This window comes from Protopterus annectens, chromosome 12.part0, assembly GCF_019279795.1.
Source record: "Protopterus annectens isolate FY-2018-M chromosome 12.part0, PAN1.0, whole genome shotgun sequence".
Classification (NCBI taxonomy): Eukaryota; Metazoa; Chordata; order Ceratodontiformes; family Protopteridae; genus Protopterus; species Protopterus annectens.
This window is the reverse complement of record NC_056746.1, coordinates 1,139,112,044-1,139,133,483: the sequence shown is the minus strand read 5'-3', so window position 1 is coordinate 1,139,133,483 and position 21,440 is coordinate 1,139,112,044. Positions and strand designations below refer to the sequence as shown.

At 44.9% G+C, this 21,440-nt stretch overlaps 1 protein-coding gene across 1 annotated transcript in view; it reads left to right on the top strand.

The window, feature by feature from the left end:
• RBM39 (RNA binding motif protein 39) overlaps positions 1 to 21,440 on the top strand; it is a 1,247,463-nt gene that overhangs the window by 299,870 nt on the left and 926,153 nt on the right. The window contains exon 4 of the mRNA XM_044090163.1: positions 2,612 to 2,806. Within this exon, the coding sequence (XP_043946098.1) occupies positions 2,612 to 2,806 (195 nt within the window). The remainder of the gene's footprint in view (positions 1 to 2,611; positions 2,807 to 21,440) is intronic.

The following is a 21,440-nucleotide window of genomic DNA, read 5'->3' as shown; positions in this document are numbered from 1 at the left end:
GCGTTGCAAGCCTTTCAAGACTCTCTTCCCTTGGGAACGATAGCAATCCAGACGGACAATATGTCTGTAGTGTGGTATATCAACAAACAAGGCGGAACCAGGTCCTATCCCCTATGTCGAGAAGCACTCAGACTGTGGCAATGGGCGATTTCTTCTCAGCGGTTTCTGATAGCAACGCACATCCCCGGGAAGTCCAATCAAATCGCGGACAAATTGAGCAGAGCTATCCTCATGCCGCACGAGTGGTCTCTGAAAGACTCTGTTGTGAGAGAAATTTTTCTCAAGTGGGGTCAGCCTTGCTGCGACCTTTTTGCTACTCCCCAAAACAGCAAGTGCAGAGATTTTTTCACACTATTCCCGTTACCAGACCAGCCCAGCAGAGACGCTTTAGTCCAAGTTTGGCCCCGGGGACTTCTGTATGCATTTCCTCCCTTCCCACTAATCTCTCAAGTGATACAGAAAGCTATCGCTCAGAAGGCCTCATTGATCCTCATTGCTCCTTACTGGCCTCGACAGGTTTGGTTCCCCTTTCTACATCAATTTCTGTTGGAGCAACCTTGGCATCTGGACCTAGTTCCAGATCTTTTGATCCATCAGTCGGGTCAGTTACATCGCTCCCTCCCCTCTCTGAACCTCACTGCTTGGTTCCTCCAGTTCCAACCTTAGCCAGGCTTCCTCAAATATCTCACTCTGTTCGAGATATTTTGATAGCTTCCACAAATCTTCCACTCGAAAGATTTATCTGAGTAAGTGGAAACGTTTTGCCTATTGGGCTCAAGGAAGGGACTTAGATCCTTTCACTGCTCCCATCCATATGGTTCTTGATTTTCTAGCTAAACTCTTTCATGCAGGTTCATCTCCTTCTACTCTCAAAGTTCAATTGGCAGCTATATCTAACTTTCATGTGGGCATTTCAGAGTCTGCCATAATGTCCCACAAGCTTTGCAAAGCCTTTTTGAAGGGAGTTTTTCTACTCAGACCTCCTATAAGAAATCCTCCTCCTCCTTGGGACCTTAATTTAGTTCTCAGTTCTTTGATTCTCCCCCCTTTCGAACCTGCAGCTTCCTGTTCTTTAAAATTGCTATCATGGAAGACTCTCTTTCTGGTAGCTATTACTTCAGCTAGAAGAGTTTCAGAACTTCATGCACTCAGCTCTCGACCACCATATCTGTTCCACAAAGACAGGGTATCTTTACGAACTAACCCGTCCTTTTTACTTAAGGTAGCCTCTGCTTCTAACCTTAATCAAAGCATTGACCTTCCTGTGTTTTTTCCAGAATATTCTAATAGGTCTGAACAAAAACTGCATTGGCTAGATGTTCATCGTCAGTTAAGGTACTATTTGGATAGGACCAAACAATTCAGAAAAATCTAACCAGCTGTTTGTCTCTTATGCGGTAGGCAGAAAGGGACTTACTGTTTCTAAGGTATCGCTATCTAGGTGGCTAACATATCTGATTTCTATTGTTTATGAAATTAGACACCAAAAGCTGCCTAACAAACCTAAAGCCCACTCCACCAGAGCTTTGGCTACTTCTATAGCCTTCCAAGACAGACTGCCTATTGACACCATTTGTGCAGCGGCTACTTGGGCTACTCCTCACACTTTCATTTCACATTATAAGTTGGATTTAGCTTCTAGGCATAGAGCTAACTTTGGTACCACTGTTCTCAAGAGTCTGTTCCGTTAGGCCACCCGGGACAAGGTGCTAGGGACGCGGTCCCATCCAGCAAGAATGAAGGCGAGATAGACAACTTAACATATAGAAGTTATGTTCTTACCATAACGTTCCATGTTAGTTGTCTTCTCGCCTTCTTTCTTGCATCCCACCCTCCTTCCCCCTGGCCTGGACAGACCTGGAGGAGTTTGATTATGACCTCTCTTTCTACCACCTCTTTGCTATAGCTATATGCTCTGCGGTGCATATTTTCCTGGATCAGGCTTTAGGTCACCTTTCCTCTTTCCCTTTGTTTATAGAGGTGGACTCCCTTTCCAGTATTTCTGGTTGTATTTTTAGCTGGGCCTAGCTCACAAACGAGATCTGAGGTAATTCACGCCTAGCATTGTGGGATATAGGGGCAGCCTCGAGCCGGTGGAACCAACTCTCGAGCTTTTAGAGTGGCCGAGTCGGAGCCGAGGTCGGCTCCGAACCCATCCAGCAAGAAAGAAGGTGAGAAGACGACAACTAACATGGAACGTTGTGGTAAGAACATAACTTCTATTTTTGCTGCTATGGAGTTGGGGTTTAACTTGAAAGCTGTGGAGTCTCTACCTGACAACCTGCTAAGTGATGCGTTGAGCCAGTGCTCTCCTTTGGAACATTTGAGGGGGAACAGAAATCCATTCAAGTGCAGTTTTAGGGCAAGAATGATTCATCTCTATACTTCATCCAACATAGCACTGTTTTCTTAGTTCTTTTTGTAGTCGAGGGGATGTATTCTCACTGTGCTTGCATGAGTGAAAGTTCTGTAGCTGCATAGTAAAGTTCCATTTTTCAGGTTTACTTTGAATTTTTTCCGAAGTGGTATGTGTTTGTGTATGTACGTATACATTATTCATATGTACTTGTGCTGCTTTGCAAATGTTAGGTAACTCTATTTCCACTGACAGGAAAAAGAAAAGTCGAAGTAGAAGCCGTAGTCGTGATAGGAAGAGAAGTAAGAGCAGGGAACGTAAGCGTAGCAAAGATCGTGAAAGGAAGAGGAGTAGAAGCCGAGAGAGAAAGAGGAGCAGAAGCAGAGAACGGCGGCACAGCCCTTCCAGAGGCAGAGATTTCCATTACAAAGGGCACTTCCGGGGTCCATTGTAAGCATGTTTCTTTGACTTTTCTTTCCTCCCATCCATAACTTTCACTTTTGCAAATTTTTTTTAATGTCATGTACTTGGTCATTTAAGGTTGTTTTTGTTCTTTGATTAAAATGCTATGGAAGAAATTGCTTAATTTTCTTGTTCCCCTGTTACCTTTTTGAGTACAATGATTATTTAATATTTGGGTTTTTAATTCTTAGTTGAGATTTTTCTGTAATATTGCTAATAGTCTAAATTTCAGTGTTAAGTTGCAATTTGGAACAGTAAAATGTCCTATTCTCATGTTGCAGTATTCACATTTGGGAATCCTCCACCTATCCTCACCTCAGGTAACCCGAACATCCGTCTAATATACAAAAGCTTAGCTTGGCTGCTGGAAGGTGTGTGGGACATCACATGCAGGGACCGTAAACCGTCGGCCATAAATGTGACGTCTGCACACAGACCTCAGTACTTCTCTGCCGCAGTTGAATGTCAGCTTGCTCGTTCAGCTCTGAGCTACTGACTCCAACAAAGATAAGTACCCAGTTGAGGAATAATTTTTTTACTTTTGACTAAAGCTTAAGTTGCTGTATAACTTTTATTTAGCTGATTCTGTCCATGTCATCTAGGAAAGGAAAATCTAAGTGTTGCCATCAAATTCTGCACAAAGACAGCCATTTCCTCTGCTTATTTTGATTACAAAATGAGTTCCATATGCCAGTCGTTTGTTCCTAAAAAACTGCACTGCCGTTTGCACCCTTTAAACTCTTCAAAAACTTGCATCTGAAGTGCTTGGCACTCAGTATGGATCCCAAACCGACCATCTCATCTGAACCACCAAAAAAAGGCTAAGGTGGTTAGGCCTGAGGCTGCACCCCTGAGTATGGATGTCCTGCCAGCTTCTGGTCTAGGGGTTGAGGAAAGTCTGTTAGGTCCTGTAACTGTGGCAGGTGCCACTTTGGAAGCCCCCCTTGCTTCTCCGGCCGACATGTCCTCTGAGGTACCTGTGACTTCTGTCTCCGATGTCGGGGGGGGGGGGGGCGGACTAGGTTTGCTGAATAGTCAGTATTACTGTCCGATTACGAGGAAGGTGCATCTACCCCTGTCTGATATTAGGCCTACTCCAACTTTCAAGACTCCTTCTCTTAAAAGAAAGCAAAAGTCTAAGTAGATATTTTCCCTAACAGAAGATGTGCCCGACTGGCAAGCATTCTCCCAGTCCTTAGTCAAGCATTCTCCCAGTCCTTATTTCAGCCCTTTTTGGCCCGAAGGCTTATGGCTTCTCAGTCTACTGCCCTTCCAAACTTGAGCCCTAGGCCTGGTTCTGCTGGACCTATGCTATTACCTCATACTGAAGAGGAAAACTCTTCCTCAGAGTCCTTTTACTATACCTCAAGCTAGCTTGTCCCGTGGAATACTGCTCTCCTGATTAGGATTCTTTGGAAGGGGATTCTCCACTTGAAGACATTACCTTTGGGGAGACCTTCTCCAAAATGAGGGAATATTTCAAGTGGGATACCAGCAAGGTGGCAAGAGGTGCAGAAAAGAGATTTTGACCTGCTGACGGAATCTCCCTCACCCTCTGCCATCTCTCCTGTAATTCCAGCATACTTGGACGCCTTTGCCTCTGCTTCCAAGACCCCGTGAATCTCAGCCACCCGCTCCCAAAGAGACCTGACAGGTTCTACAAAGTTTCTGATTAATTTAAATTCCTCCTTAAACCTCTTATGGCAGACCCTGCTTTGATTGCTGTCTCAGCAGACAAACAATCCAGGCAACTTCCTTCCTTCCTACCGCCATCAGGAAAACATAGTAAGGTGACAGACCGAGTGGGGAAAAAAGATTTACAGTTGAACCCTGGCTTTTAGAGCCATCAGTTACCAAACCCATGTTGTTAAGTATGGTCTAGACCTAGTCTCCCAGGCCTCAACATTGCTGTTCTCAATGCCAGACTCACCTTACAAACCTCAGGTTGCTTCTTAGTTCAGGCATTCCATTAAATGCAGCTACAATGCTGCTGAAGTATCGGCGATATCCGATTCATGTTCCTCAGGTCTGTACCGGTACCCCTGGCGTAGGCTACACCCCCCTGCCAGATTTTAAAAAGAAAGTCATGGATGGCCCCCCTTGACAACAAGTTGCTTTTTGGAAAGCAGTCAGCAGAGCTTTTTAAAAAATCTTCAAGAGAAAAGCAAAGAGCTGCAGGATCTCAAGAATTTGTCTCACTATTTCTTAAGTTTCTTAGGAATTACCCAGGCAAGCCAAGTTTTGTCAGAAAAGCCTCTACCCCCCACCTCCTCTAAACCAAGAGAAAGCACCAGAAAGCCTCCTTCCTCCAGGGCTGGTGCCTTTCTCACTACTCCAAGGCAGTTCTTTCCTGACGGGCCTAACAATGCATGACTGGCTAGACACCTTTTCTCACTTTACCCTTTCTGCCGGTCTCTCTCACTGTCATCCCCTGTGGCATAAAATCACCTCCGACAACTGGGTGTTCTCAGTTGTGAAAACAGGGTATTTCACGACTTGGCAGGAAAAGCCTTCTCCAAAAGGTGTTCCTCCCTCCAAAAAAACAATTCCCATTTCAAACCACAGGTCATTCAGGATTTGTAACAACAAGGTAAAAGAGAGAGTTCCCCCGGAACAAGGTCAAGGCTTCTATTTCAGGCTCTTCCTAGTTCCAAACAAAATGGCCCATGGAGACCCATCCTGGACCTGTCCCTTTTTAAATAACTTTATCCTGATACCTGCTTTCTGCATACTGTTCGTGAAAACTCTTTTACTCTTGACAGCTACTGCCTTTATGACCAACTTAGACCTGAAAGAGGCTTATCTTCACATCCTTATCCACCCACACTTTCACATATGTGTTTTGATCAGCCACCCTTACATTATCAGTTTACTGGTTTGCATGTCGGTTTATCCACAACACCAACGGTATTTACAAAGTGCCTAGATCCCCAGTAGTAGCCTTCTGCAGAACAAAGGGCATACAAATCTTACCATACTTCCTCTGCTTGAATAAGGAGTTCGTCCAAGTATCTTACAAGGACAGCTCACATACATGATTTCACTCCTAGGAAGCCTGGGATTCACTGTCATCGTATTCAAGTCCTCCCTTACTCCATCCCAGGACCAAATTTTCTTTGGTAGCAGAGTAAGGACAGACCTGATGAAGGCGTTCCGCCCACCAGAAAAGGTAAATTTTCTGACCAGCTGTTTTCAGGATCTACTCCTAGTTATCTTCATTTCGGTTGATGAATTTCTTCACCTTCTTGGTTTCGTGGGAGCCACTCTTCTGATGTTGCCATTTGCCAGGCTACACATGACTAAAATCCAGTGGTACTTGAATGTTTGGTCCCAGCACTCACATCCCCTAGAATTTCAGTTGCCCTTCCTTCCCTGCCTGAAGAAGGAAATAAGGTGGTGGATTCAGCAAATCCACCAGAATGCAGGACTCCCATTACAGCCCCTCCATGTAGATCAACAGATGTACACAGATGCATCAGATGTGGGATGGGGGGCCAGTATGAATGGACTCGAGGTGCAGGGTCAGTGGGAGCCCCGCTTTCGGTAAAAACATATCAGTATCAGGGAAATGACTGCTCTTCTCTTAACCCTGAAGGCATTCCTCTCTCATACATCCAGGTCCTCTCGAAGTCATCACAGACAACACCACAGTCCTGTGGTACATCAACAAGCAGGGCAGGATTAGATCTTTCTTACTTTGCAGACTGGCCATACGGGCATGGGAGTGGCTACTCAGTCCAGTATAACCCTGCAGGGCAGTGTACATCCCATCACAGAACAAAGATCAGACGGATGTCCTCATCAGATCATTGTCTCAAAATCCCGAATGGATGTTGCACAGCGATGTCTTACTGGACATAGTCCATCAGTGGAGGAGTCCACCAGTGGAGCACTCCAGAAGTAGATCTGTTAGTTTCCTCTCAGAACAGAATACTACAGCTGTTCTGCTCAAGGTTCCCCTCCCCACAAGTTTGGAAAGTGTATGCCTTCTCAATTTCATTGAAGGGATGTTCCTGTATGTTTTCCCCACCCTTCCCCCCCCCAGTACAGAAGGTCCTGCTAAAAATTCGACAGGACATACCAAAATCTTGCTGGTGACCCTCTATTGGCCAAGGCAGCACTGGTTTTCCCTTTTGTCACTTGCCAAGGGCAAGCACCACAAATTCTCTCAAGGTGGACCTCATCACAATGCAAGGGATCTCTCATGCACTCTCAAACACTCAGTCTTACCCTGTGGGTGATGAACTTCTGATCCCTTTCAGACATCTTTACTCAGGAGTGCTATCTGTCCTGCAGGAGGCCAGGAAACATACTACTAGGAGGTACTATTTATCCAAATGGAAAAGGTTCTCAACTTCCTGTCTTAAAAGGCAAATGGACCCCCTTTCAAGCGGATATACGTCTAGTTTTGTCCTGTGTGTGAGAGCTTCTAAAGTCTGAACTTTCATATTCTTCAGTGAAAATCCACTTGTCTGCAGTCTCAAGCTGTTTACCTCTTAATCCAACTTTGTTATCCAGATTAGACGTGAAGCTTTTTCTCAAGGGGGACTTCACATCAAACCACCGAGGAAACCCCAACCTCCTCCTTGAGACTTGAATTTCACTCTGGAGAAACTTACTACTATCCCATTTGAACCAGCAGCTTAAACCACATTAAAAATGTGTACCTGGAAAACAGTTTTGCTAGTAGCCCTGACTTCAGCCAAGAGTCGCAGAATTGCATGTGCTTGTGGCTATCGCACCCTATCCTTATGGAAAATGAGGTAAGGAGGATCTGCTCACTAACTCCTCCTTCATGCCTAAGGTGGGCAATCAACTTTCCCTTAACCAATCTGCCCATCTACCCATGTTCTTTACTTCACCACAGAATGGCAGTGAGAGAGTGCTCCATTCCCAAGATGTTCATAGGCAACTTGAGTACTGTCTGGATAAGACTAAGAACATCAAAGTCCAACCAGCTCTGTGTCCTTTCACCCCCAGGACCCAGGGAAAAGGGCTATATTTTCCTGGATATTTATAACCATCACTTTTTGCTATTCCTTCCATGAAAGACAGTTACCACACACAGTGAAAGCCACACTACCAGAGCAGTGGCCTCCTCGGGCTTTCCTTAAAGGTCTAGACACAGCCACCATTCTGGAGGCAGCAGTATGGTCCTCAGTCCATACTTTAACTTAACACTATAAATTGGATTGCATTTCCAGAGCTAGGGCATGATTCGCCAAAGCCATCCTCCATGGATTCTTGGAGACTGCAACTTCTTTCTCCACCCATATCAGAGGCTGAGCTTTGATAATCTCCCACATGTGAGAACACTGCAAGATGAGAATAGAAAGACGTAGAATAGTTGTGTAAAATCTTACCATAACCGTAGATGGCCTTGTCTTTCCATGTTGCAATATCCCTATCCCTCCCTACTCCACCCTGTTATGACCTTTTCCACTATCTAGATGGCATCTTTTCAGCTGACCTTAGACTAATCCGATTGAGCTTTCACTTCTGAGGTCTATGCGTGTGAACATCACATTTATGGCCCAAGGTTTATGGTCCCTGCATGGTGTTGTCCCATGCACCTTACAGCAGCCAAGCTAAATTTTTGTGTATGAGCCGGATGTTTGGGTCGCTTGAGGCGGAGGATTCCTACGTGTGAGAATACTGCAACATGGAAGAGGAGGACATATATGGTTACGATAAGATTTTACACAACTATTCTTTACTGTCATTGGATTTGAGTATTAAGTGGGGTTGGATTTTAAAATATTTAATTTCATTTAACTATTGCTCTTCAAATTAAGCACGTTTCCATTGTCTGTTAAAAATTGGAAATTTATAAAGTAACTTAATCACCATGCATTTATTTCCTTTCTGCTTGAGAGGTTAAGCCTCTTTAAGGGAAAACTCAACACCCATTTGTCGAGAGACATTTTAGTCCAGTGGTTGTAATTCCAGGCACAATACGTTGGTCTTGGGTTTGAGTCCCAAATGAAGGCTAAAATCCTTATACCTCTGTGATTCCAACACTGGTTAAATTAAGTTCTAGACCATGTGTTTGCATCTTGACTCCTGTAACTTAACTGGCTGATAGTTTAGCTGGGGTAATGGGGTAATGGATAGATTCATAAGGACCCATTTCAGCCATTTACCTGGGAGATAGGCTTCACTTAAAGAAAAAAACATGGTGATCGAGCTGTTGACATAATGCAAAACAGAAAAATCAAACAGTTGTAGAATAAAGTTGTAAGTCTTGTGCAGTATGTTTTGCAGCTGTTACATTGCATTAACTATAGAGAGTTAAGAGGAGAAAATCAAACTTAAGGAAGACTTAAGTGGTTTTATATAGTAAAGATGTAGTTCTCTGTGCTGTCTCTCTGAAGAGTTAGTTTACAGGTACATTAAAGAGTTAACTTATAACAGAACAGGATAGTTTGTGAAAAGCCCAGACAGAAGCTGAGTTCCATGAAACAGACATTTTTTTTTAGTATGCAGTAAACGTGATGGCAGATTACTAAAATACGTTTGTGACCACCTGGCACTTAAGCAGAGTGCATGCACGAAACATTTGGAATGGGTTTTGTAATTGGTAGTATTACAGGTAAGTAACAAAAAACAGCCACACTTTATCCACACTAGCAGTAAATGGGTAAACCAAAAACAAAGTAGTCAAACACGGAAAATGTCCTGCATCATAGGACTTCCTTTACTGATGTGGGTTCATTGTTTTTGAATTAGATATATAGTGGACAAGTATGGTGTTGGTGTCCGCATCAGATTCGCTCATTAGTGTGCACTCTTGATTCCACAAATGTCTAACTGCTGCTATTAATCTACCAGTCGTCTTGCGGATGGGAATGATAAATATAGCTAAGCAGGATTGGAGAGTGCTGCATCATTCTATTACAGGAGACTGGTAAGATTTTGACAGTCTTAAATTTGTTTTAATAAAATTTTCTCCTTTTTGTAGGCATTTTTATATTTTACCATGTCAGTGGACCCAGAATTTTTAGTTCAACCCCACTTAAAACTTGACAGTGTTTTAATGAGAGAATACTGGCAGTGTAAAAGAATTTTAAGGCTTGTGCCTGAAGACAGTAGATGTTCTTCGTGTTTCACTGAGTTCATCACATTTGGTTTGTATCCCTGCCAGGGTAGCCCTCTGCTGGCCCGAATACCGGAGACTTAGTATTTCTGCATCGGTTGCTGTCGCTTGAAGACTTGTGTCAGGTCCTCAGTAGTATCAAGTAAGGCAGCTGACACCATTACATCAGTCTTTCTTGCCGTGGAGCCTGAAGCAGAAGCAGTTCGCACGAGTGCCAGTCGGCTGCTACCTGTGTTTGTTTACCAAGTTGAAGTTTTATAAAGCTAAGTACCCCGTTGGGGATCCTTTTTTCTTGCACTAACCGATGTCAGAAAAAGTCCATTGTCTCGCCTGTGAAAAGCAAATAGCGCACACAGACTTCCACTCATACTGCGTCACTTGTTTAGGCCCAGACCACGATGTCCTCCGTTGCCGTTTGTGTTTTGTTAAACGCCAGAACTATCCGTCGTTGGGCCCTTATTGTAGCCAGATATTTTCGCTTAGTCTTCGAATTCCGATATGGCTTCGGTAAGCCATCCGGTAGCAGATCTTCCGAAAAAACATAGAGAGAGAGACCGCACAGGTCCAAATCTACCGAATCTACTGACGATGCTTCAGTTAAGCTAGTCGTCAGTTCTCTAGTACTCAGTGAGGTGCTTTCGCAGCCCCTGATGTCTGCTTCTGTTGATTTGCAGGCAGCTGCAGAGGCCCTTTCGGAGTCCGGTATGCTGCAAAACTTTTCTTCGACTAAGGATCCTGCTGTCGTTTCTTCTTTGGATGGGTCCGGAGTCGCTGAGCAGGCACCAGTTTCCGAGTAAGTCGTTCGCAGTAGTGAATCTTGACACAGACTTCTTTCGCAACTACCATTCTTTCAAAAAACGAGTTTCTTAGGCCCAGGGTACGAACCAAACCCAAAAAACCGATGACCCACTCTCAGGCGCCTGCTTCCTTGCCTCAGTCTCAAATGCTTAAAATGGTGGAAGACCTTATACTGATCAGGGGAAGCCAAGCTACCCCTTCCAAAAGGAAGAGATCTGTCCCCTATAGTTTTGTCTGAACAAGAGTCAGATGAATTTGATGCATCTGAGTATGAAGACATGCAACCCCTCTCCACTTATGAGGATTCTGATGCAGAGGATTCCATTCCTTCAGCCTCTCCCCCAGAAGAATTTTCCTTTGGGGAAACCCTGTATACTTTAAGGGAGCATCTCCAATGGGAGAGTCAGGACTACCCTCAGTCTAAAGAGTGACTCGGAATTCTTAAATCTTCCACAACACAGACCCTTGGCCATTCCTAGAGGATGTTTTCCTCAAATCTAGCTAGACTCATGACACCCTACCTCACGCTCCTAGCAAACCAGACAGGTACTATAGAGTCCCTAACTCACAAAAATATCTTTTCAAAAATCCAACGGCTGACCCTGAGGTAATTTCTCAAGGGCCAAAAGGGATTCAAGCAACCTCTTCTAAGAATCCCACCCCCTCGGACAGGGTTTCCCCGAGTGTTGAACAGATAGGGTAAAAAATATCAGGGCACTAAACTGTTGGTTCCATATGCTGCAATTTCAGCAACATACCTTGGAACTCCTTAAACAAAAAATGTCTTCCCTTTCTTCTTGGGCAGCATCTAAAGATTTACAAGAGTTAATGCATTCTGTAAGTAAAGTTACTAAACACACCTTGCAGTGTGGCTTTGACGCCCTTGAAGCTTCTTTGAGGGCAGCAGTCACTGGCTATGTTATTAAAATGCATGCATGGGTTAAAGAACAACCCCTGCCAGATGTCAAATTTAAATTGTTGGATGTCCTCTTGCACAAAGATAACTTATTTGGCATCAAGTCAGAAGAGGTTTTAAAGATGGAAGAAAAAGCAAAATCTATGCAAACAGTTAAGGAGTTTTTGCAGCTCCAGCCACCTAAGTTCAGCAGGCATTGTCCATCCAAACCACTGGTCCTTTCCTGCTTCTAGTAAACCAGCCCAACCTAGGCCCCATGGAAACAGCCCCCCCCCCCCCAGACAGCAGCCCCAGGGAATGCAGAGATCTAAGTAGTGGACTAACTCCACTTCAAAACCAGGGAGTTCTAAGCCTCCCCCTTATAGTAAGATCTGAGTGACTCACCTCCGCCACCCCCTCCCTCTGCTCACCTTCACCTACCCATAGGAGGAAAACTTGGCTTTCACTCAAGCACCTGAGCCACCATTACCAAGGACCAGTGGGATGTTCCAAGTGTTTCACTGTTGCAGTCCTCACATTTTGGTTATCTGCTTGCAGTAGCCCTCATTCGGCTTGATTAACAAAGTCTTGGGTCCTGCGTCGGTTGCTGTCTCTTCTTATGTGAATTCAGGTCATCAGGGGTATACAACATGCAGCTGACACCATTACATCAGTCTTTCTTGCCTTGTAGTTCCTGAAGCAGAAGCAGTTCGCAAGTGCTGGTCGGCAGACTCCTGAAATTTTCGTTTTCGAGTTTCAGAACCGAAGTCTTCAAGTAAAAGCTAAGTATCCCGTTGGGGAAACTTTTTCTTGCTCTAAACCAATGTCAGTAAAAGTAAATAATTGCATTTCTTGTGGAAAGCAAATACCTTAAAGATTTTCATTCGTACTGTATTCTTTGCTAGGCCCTGACCATGATGTACCTCGCTGTCGGGTTTGTGCTTTATTTAAACCACAAACTATCCGGCGGTATATTTTCGCTTCTAAATATTTTGGTGCTCTGTTCAATTATCCAGATATGTCTAAGGTAAACCACCCGACTACTGACAATCCGAAAAAACGCAAAGATAAAGACACAGGCCGCCTAGTTCCAAAGTTGCTAGCAACGCTTCTCCTAAGCCAGTCGCCAGTTCACCGGTAGTCAGTCAGGTGTTTTCGCAGCCCCTGATAACCCGATACTTGATATGCGCAGGCCTCTACTGAGACCCTTTCGGAGTACGGTATGCCGCGAGATACTTCAGTTGTGGAACTTGCTGATGTCTCTACCTTGGATGGATCTGGAGCCGCTGTGCAGGCACCGGCTTCTGAGGATGTAGTCAGGCCTACTGACTTGCATATTAAACTGACGCCATCTTTTTCTTCAAGGCCTAAAACTCGATCCATGCCTAGAAAACTGACACCCAGACCACATGGTCAGGCCCCTATGCCTAAAAAACAGATAATGGCTGAAGACCTTATTACTGTTATCAGGGGAAGCCAACCTTCCCCTTCTATGAGACCTAGGACTGAAATTGCTTATGAGACTACTGATCAGGATTCTGAAATTTCTGTTTCCTCTGATGACTAGTATTTACCCTTATCTACCTATGAGGATTCTGATGCAGAGGACTCTATTCCCTCTGCTTCCCCCACAGAGGATTTCTGTTTTGGTGTAACCTTGCATACTCTTAGTGAGACTTTTCACTGGGAAAGCCAGTATTACTCTGATTCCAAAAAGTGGCTTAGGGATTATTTACTCCTGCCCCAATGCAGACCTTTAGCTATCCATCCTGTACTAGACATTGTTGATGATGCCTTTTCAGAATCTAGTTTGGCCCCTGATTCTGTACCTCCTTCTCCCAGAAAACCTGATGGATGTTAACAGGGTTCCTGACTCTCGCAAGTTTCTTTTTAAAAATCCTACTGCAGATACTGAGACAATTTCACAGGGACCCAAGGGCATTAAGGCTACTACTGCCAAAAATCCTACCCCCTCTGATAAGAGCTTCCAGGGCGTTGGATAGATGGGGTAAGAAGGTATACACTTCTGCAACCTTGGCCGTTAGGGCCTTAAACTGCTAGTTTCATATGTTAAAGTATCAGCAGCATATTATTGGACTGCTTAAACAGAAAATTATGTTGGTTCCTAACTGTGCTGAAAATAAGGATTTACAGTATTTAAGGCATTCTGCTGAACAATTTGGAAAAAATACTTTTCAATGTGGATTTGATTCACTAGAGGCATCTTGCAGGGCTGCTGTCACTGGGTCTGTACTTAGAAGGCATGCTTGGCTTAAGAAGCATTCCTTGCCAGATATTAAAGCTAAATTTCTTGACTCCCTTAAATCAGGACTGCCTGTTTGGCAACAAGGCAGAAGTTCTTAAAAAGATGGAGGAAAAAGCTAAATCTATGCAAACTGCTAAAGATTTCCTACAAGTACAACCTCCAAAATGTAGTAGGCATTGGCCTTCTAAGCATTGGTCCTTTCCTGCCTCTTCCAGGCCTTCAGTCCAAACCCAGACGCACATGATTAAGCAGGGGGTGGGGGGGCTCCCTCTTCCAAATCTGGTAGTAGTAAAACTCCCCCATGGTAAATTGTATCAGTGACGACTTTTTAAAACTTGCAAGCACTTCTCAACTGACTGCCCCTTTGGGGGGAAAGATTGTCCTACATGCATAAAACCTTGCGAGCTCATTACCCAGGACAAATGGGTTTTAAATAGTGTCCCAAGGATACAGATTTCACTTCCACACATTCCAACCCCAAACATTTGGCCAGAACTACCCCCAAATCAGTGGTCAGAGGCTCAAAAGCAAGTTCTCTCTCTTTTAAGCATAAAGGCTATTCAAACTGTACCAGAAGAGGAAAAGGGACAAGGTTTCTACTCGAGACTTTTCTTGGTACCCAGAATAGACCATTCATGGCGTGCTATCCTGGACCTGTCTACTCTAAACACATTTCTGGTAGTTCCAAAATTTAAGATGCTTAACTCTTCAACAGTTGCTTCCTATGCTAGGGAAAGATGCCTGGTTGGCAACACTCGATTTAAAGGAAGCATACCTGCACATCCTAATCAGGGAATCTTGCAGGAGATACCTACGCTTCAAAGCAGTCTACACGCACTATCAGTTCTCTGCACTGCCCTTTGTGAATACCCTGGGCGCAGTAGATAAGCCAAAGTGCCTAGCTCCAGTCATTGCATTTTGCAGGCTAAGAAATATTCAGATATACTCATACCTAGACGATTGTCTAATTCAGGCAGAAAGCCAGGACATACTTTTGAATCATCTGGCCTTTGTACAAAGGGTGCTAACTTGTCTGGGGTACACCATAAACAAAAATGAATCGCATCTGGTACCCTGTCAACAAGTTATATTCCTGGGAGCAAGCTTGAAGGCAACTTCACAGATGGCTTTCCTCACACCAGAGAAACAAATTCATCTGACAACCTACTTCAAACTAGTGGCCATGAAAACCCTGCTATCTGCAAGGCAAATTCAGCAAGCCTTGGGGTTTATATCCTCCTGCATTCTTCTAATTCCATATGCAGGACTTCATACGAGGAGACTACAGTGGTATCTAAAAAGATCATGGTGTCAACATTCTCAGGCTCTAGAAGCAATGACTCCTGTCCTACCTTGCCTATGCCTAGAGTTTCTTTGGTGGGCAGAGATTTACCACCAAAACAAGGGACTATAATTCACTCTATCCCCTGCTGCCCGAACCCTAACAGACGCATCAGACTAGGCATAGGGGGCACACTTGGCAGGGAAGTGCATTCAGGGCAAATGGAACAAAAGTCAAATGCACCTGCATATCAATCAAAAAGAAATGTTAGCTGTACAGAATGCTCTGACAGCCTTCAAGGACCACATTCTTCCAGGACAATTAATGGTAAAGATGGACAGCACCACTGTTGTTTGGTACATAAACAACCAGGGGGTACCCATTCTTACCCCTCTGCAGACTTGCCATGGCTTTGTGGAGCACAGCCTTGAGCTATCAAGTACGTCTACATGCTCAATTCCTGCCAGGAAAACTTAAGTACACTGGCAGACGGACTAAGCAGAAACCTCATGGACCCACACGAGTGGTAACTGGAACCAAAGATTTTCAACATCTTGACAAACAAATGGAGGAGCCCAGATATAGACCCGTTTGCCTCCCCCCAGAACCACTGATTGGACAAATTTTGCACAAGGACTCCCGACAAACAAGCTTGGAAAGTGGATGCCCTGTCCTTAAGCTGGAAAAACCTATCAGTTTATGCCTTTCCTCCTCTGCCTTTTCAAAGTTCTGCTCAAGATCAAACGGGACAAACCAAGGACGATACTGATTGCACCAGACTGGCCACGCCAACACTGGTGTATCCCCTCTTGTGCAGTGTGTCACTGTTGGCCCCATGGCACCTGCCTCTGACCCCCTACCCTGTTGTCTCAGCAGGAGAACCAGATTCTGCACTCAGCATCAAACCCTGAAGCTAGCAGCCTGGTTATTTCCCTAATCTCTCACTTAACATCCCTCAATAAACTAGTGATGGATGTCATTGTAGAGGCAAGGAGCCCCAGTACTAGAAAATCTTATGCTGAAAAATGGAAAGTTTCTGTGCTTGTAACCAATCTCAAGAGATGAGCACAGAGACGCCCAACTTACCTCAGGTTTTGCAATACTTAACTGAGATGCTTCACAAGGGACTCCTTTTTTTTTCCCTCCATCAAAATTCACGCCTCAGTCATTTTAAGCTCATTATAACACAGAACCTCACCTCTTCTCTCATCCTCTCCTCAGGCAGTTCCTCAAAGGGGCCAAAAATTGAAGACCACCCAGGAGAGCCCCAACTCAAGGCTGGGACTGGAACATTGTATTGGAGAAACTCGCTCTTCCTCCTTTCAAGCCAGCTGCTAGTGCAGATTTAAAATTCTTTTCTTGGAAAACAGCCTTTATTTTAGCAATCACTTCAGCAAGAAGGGTATCTTGAGTTACAGGCCCTTATGGCAGTGGAGCCTTTCATCATCTTTCATGCGGACAGCGTGTCCCTCAGAACCAATCCCTCCATGCCCAAGGTGGTATCCAGTGTTGCACTCAATCAGTCCATTCATTTGCCAACCTTCTTTCATAATCCACAGAACAAAGGGGAACGGATACTGCATTCCTTAGATGTGCACAAACAACTTAGATTTTACTTGGACAGGACTAAACCTTAGAGGAAATCTGATCAACTGCTGGTGGCATTTGCTGCAGGGGCAGAGGGGAAGGCCATCTCAAAGCAAACCATTTCTAAATGGATAGGCCATTGCATTCATTTCTGCTATAAGCATCATGGAAAACCTATCCCACAGAGGATCGGACCCCATTCAACCAGGGCTGCATCTACCTTTGCAGCCTTTCTCATATGTGTTCCTACCAGGGACATCCTAGAAGCTGCTACCTGGAGTTCTGTACATATCTTCACCAAGCATTACCATTTGCCATTTTTCTCTAAATCCAGAGCTGGCTTTGCCACTGCAGTCTTGCAGGGTATTATAGTTGGTCCTAATGCTATTTAAATTCCTCCTCCCATTCTTAGCTTTGGGAGTTTACACAAATGTGATGACTGCAACAGTGAAACAGGAAGAACATAGTATAGTTGTGTACAGTTACCATAAATGTAGATGTTAGTGTATTCACTGTTACAGTCCTGGGTACCCTCCCTCCAGCCCCCTGACTTCTTTTGGCTATGCCTCTTCTCTCCTTTACAATGCTTAAAAGCTTTTTGGTATATTTGCCTTTTTTTATTGGATGTATATCCTTGTATATACATATATGTGTATGTGTATATATATATATATATATATATATATGTGTGTGTGTTTTATTGCTTCCCATTAAGTGGGCACCTGACATCTGGAGCAAGAAAAACTGATGTAATGGCGTTTACTGTTTGCTTTATACCCCTGACGTCACGGAAGAAGAGAGAGCAACCGACGCAGGACCCATGACTTTGTTAATCAGGCCGACTGAGGGCTACCGCAAGCAGATAACTCAAATGTAATGACTGCAGCAGTGAATACACTCTAACATCTACATTTATGGTAAGTGTACACAACTCTACTTTCTGAACATTGTGGCTCACGGATACAAATTTTCTTTCCATATCCTTCCAATCCCAAAAGGGTTCCCAAATCTCCACCGAATCAGTGGGCAGAGGCACAAAAAGAAAATACTTTCCCTGCTCTCTGAGGGCAATAGAGCATGTTCCTGCAGAACAGATAGGCCAAGGCTTCTATTCCAGACTTTTTCTGGTGCCCGGAAAATAGGGCACATGGCTCCCCATCCTCTCTCTATCCATTCAAAACACCTTCCTGGTGACCCCAAATTTCAAAATGCTCACCCTCCAGCAGTTGCTACCCATGCTCTTCAAGGATACTTGGCTAGCCTCCCTAGAGCTAAAAGAGGCCTACTTCCCCATTCTTATCAGGGAATCATGCAGGAAGCATCTCCGCTTCAGGGCAGGATCTCCACATTTTCAGTTCTCTGTGCTTCCCTTTGGCTTATCTACAGCTCCCAGAGTTTTCACAAAATGTCTGACCATTGCCTTTTGGAGGCAAAGAAATATTCAAATTTACCCATACTTGGATGACTGCCTTATTCAGGCAGACAGCCATGAAAAACTGCTAAAGCACCTGGCCTTTGTAAAGACCTTACTTAACCTCCATGGGGTATACAATCAATGAAAAGAAATCCAAATTGGTGCCCACCCAAAGGACAAACTTCCTGGGAGCAAGTCTGGATGCAGCATCCCAGATGGCATAGTTTACACCAGAGTAACAAATTTTCCTGACAGCCTGCTTTTCTCAACTAGCCACCAGGCCCTAGCTGTCTGCAAGGAAGGTCCTGCCAGCTCTGTGGTTCATGGCATCTTGCGTACTACTCATTCCATATGCCAGACTACATATGAGGAAACTTCAGTGGTACCTAAAGAGCCTTTGGTGTCAGCACTGTCAATACCTGGAAACTCTTCTACCTATAATTCCTTGCCTCAGAAAGGAATTTCTTTGGTGGGCAACAGCATGCTCCCACATTAAGGGACTGACCATCTGCCCTCCCCCTGCCACCCAGACCCTCACCTCAGACGCATCAGATTACGCTTGGGATGCACACCTGGACGGCAGGTGCATACAGGGCCAATGGAGCCCACAGCAAATCCTTCTGCACATCAATCAAAAAGAGGTGGCTGTGCAGCACGCCTTGATAGCTTTCAAAACCCTTCTCTCTCCAGGGGTTCTCCTGATCAAAACAGATAACATCACTGTGATGTGGTGCAACAAACATGGAGGGACTCGCTCCTACCCTCTATGCAGTCTAACCATGACCCTTTAGCACAATTCCTACCAGGCTTTCTCAACTCCCTGGCAGACTAGTTAAACAGAAACCTTCTGGACCCACACAAGTGACAGCTCAACAGAAGTACCTTCACCATAATAACTCAGAAATCAGAAACTCTGAACATCGACCTATTTGCCTCCCACACCGACCATCAGCTCAGCAATTTCTGCACCAGGGAGCATCACTGGATGGCTTGGAGAATGGATGCCCTGTCCTTCCCCTGGGTCAGTCTCCCGCTCTATGCCTTTCCTCCCCTTCCTCTCATCCCCAGGGAACTGCTCAAAATAAGGGAGGAAAAACCAAGTACCATTCTTACAGCTCCAGACTGGCCCTGACAACACTGATACCCCTTGCTGCACAGCTTGTCGCCGCTGCCTCCATGCCATCTTCCTCAGATTCCAAACCACCTGACCCAGAGGGAAAGGGGAATTCATTCATACCAATTGCAGACACTCAATTTGGCAGCTTGGCTTATTCTCTAACCCCGAACCAATCTGCCAGCCTCAGTAAACAGGTTCCGGGTGTTATCTGTGAGGCCAGAAGTCCTAGCACCAGAAAGTCTTATGCAGATAAATAGAAAAGTTTCTGCACCTGGATCCAGGCTGAGGGACAACATGGCTTAGCCCCTCCATCCCTCTCATCCTGGATTACTTAGCTAACCTGCTACACAGTGGTCTCTTTCCTCAATAAAAATTCAAGCGTCTGCTATTTCTGCTCATTTTCCCACTGAGCAGCCCTTTTTCTCACACCCTTTGATCAAACAGTTCCTTAAAGGGGCTAGCAACATGAGCCCCCCTAGAAGGGCACCAACACCAGCTTGGGACCTGAACTTTGTATTGGAAAAGCTCACCCTGCCTCCTTTCGAACCTGGTTATTCTGCAGAGCTAAGATTTCTCTCCTGGAAGAAAGCATTCCTTCTGGACATCAGAAGAGTCTGAGCTGCACGCACTCGTGGTTGTGGAACTCTTCATCCATGCAAGCAGGGTATCCATCAGAAGTAACCCATCCTTCATACCCAAGGTGGTGCCTACTGTGGCTTTCAGCCAATCCATTCATTTGCCTGCCTTCTTTCCTAATCCCCACAGCAAGGGGAAAGGATTCTTCATCCTCTAGATGTGCACAGACAGCTCAGATTCTGTCTGGACAGGACTAAATCCTTCAGTAAGTCTGATGAGTTGCTGGTTAGCTTTGCTACAGGGGCAGAAGGCAAAGCCATCTCCAAGCAAACCATTTCCAAATGGATAGCACACAGCATCCATTTCTGCTACAAACAGCATGTAGTGCCTCCACTCCCAGGGGGTCAGGACACAGTCCTCCAGAGCAGCCTCCACCTGTGCAGCTGTCCTCAGTGGAGTCCCCACCAGGGGCATCCTGGAGGCTGCCACCTGCACATTTGTTAACACTTTTGCCAAGCATTACCACCTGCCGCTCTTCTCCAAATCTAGGGCAGGGTTTGGCTCTGCAGTCTTGCAGGGCATCCTAGCCAGCCCCTAGTTTTTCACTGCCTCCACCCATTTCCTCAGCTTTGGGAGGCAACCCAAATATGTTGACTGCAACAGTGAAACACGAAGAGCATAGTACAGTTGTGTACACTTTCCATGAATTTAGATGAGTGTATTCACTGGTTGAGTCCTGGTTTCCCTCCCTCCTTTCCCCTTTCTTCTTGTTCTCCTTTTATTACCATTCTTCCTTGTTGTTCTTTCCTTACAAGGGATATATTGGTATTTATTTTCCACTAGTGGGGTTCTTCCACCAGAATCTGGCATCCTACTTTGGGAGCTCCTGACAGGTTAGGGCAAGAATAAGTGACGTAATGGCATCTGATGCCTTACTTTGTACTACTGACGACCTGACGTCAGTCCTCCAGCGACAGCAACCTCTGCAGAAATACTAAGTCTCTGGTATTTGGGTTGGCCGAGGGCTGCCCTGGCAGGGATAACCCAAATGTGATGTACTTAATTTTTTATAGGTTTATAGGTTAGTACTAAGCTAACTGCCCTTGCGAGCCATTTTAAGCTTAGCCAGTTATCCCTTGTGAGACTCAAACCTTGCACCTTGTGTTTGTAAGGCAAACATCTTAACCATTAGGCCACCCTCCTTTCTCTGCGTATGCCCACTGGTACATAGTTTCAACATTTCCAATTTTTACAGTGATGTAACCGAAGTAACCACCTCCATTATTTTTCCACAACAATTGAACTTTGTCTGTAGTAGATGGGGGGGGGGGTCCTGTTCCCTTTATGGAGAAACACACTTGCAGACTGAAACTTCTTTTTTCCATCATGGTTTTGTTTCCTACATTTTAACACCAGTCTAGTACTGTTTGCTGGTTTTTAAATATTTTATGTACTTAATTACTGAGAACAGCGCAGGTGGTGCTGCGGTAGCGTTGTCGCCTCACAGATAGATGTTGTCCTGTTCAATTCTCAGCTAGAGTGTCTTTGTGGAGACATGAGTGAATGGGCGTAACCGTTGGGTTTGGGGTCA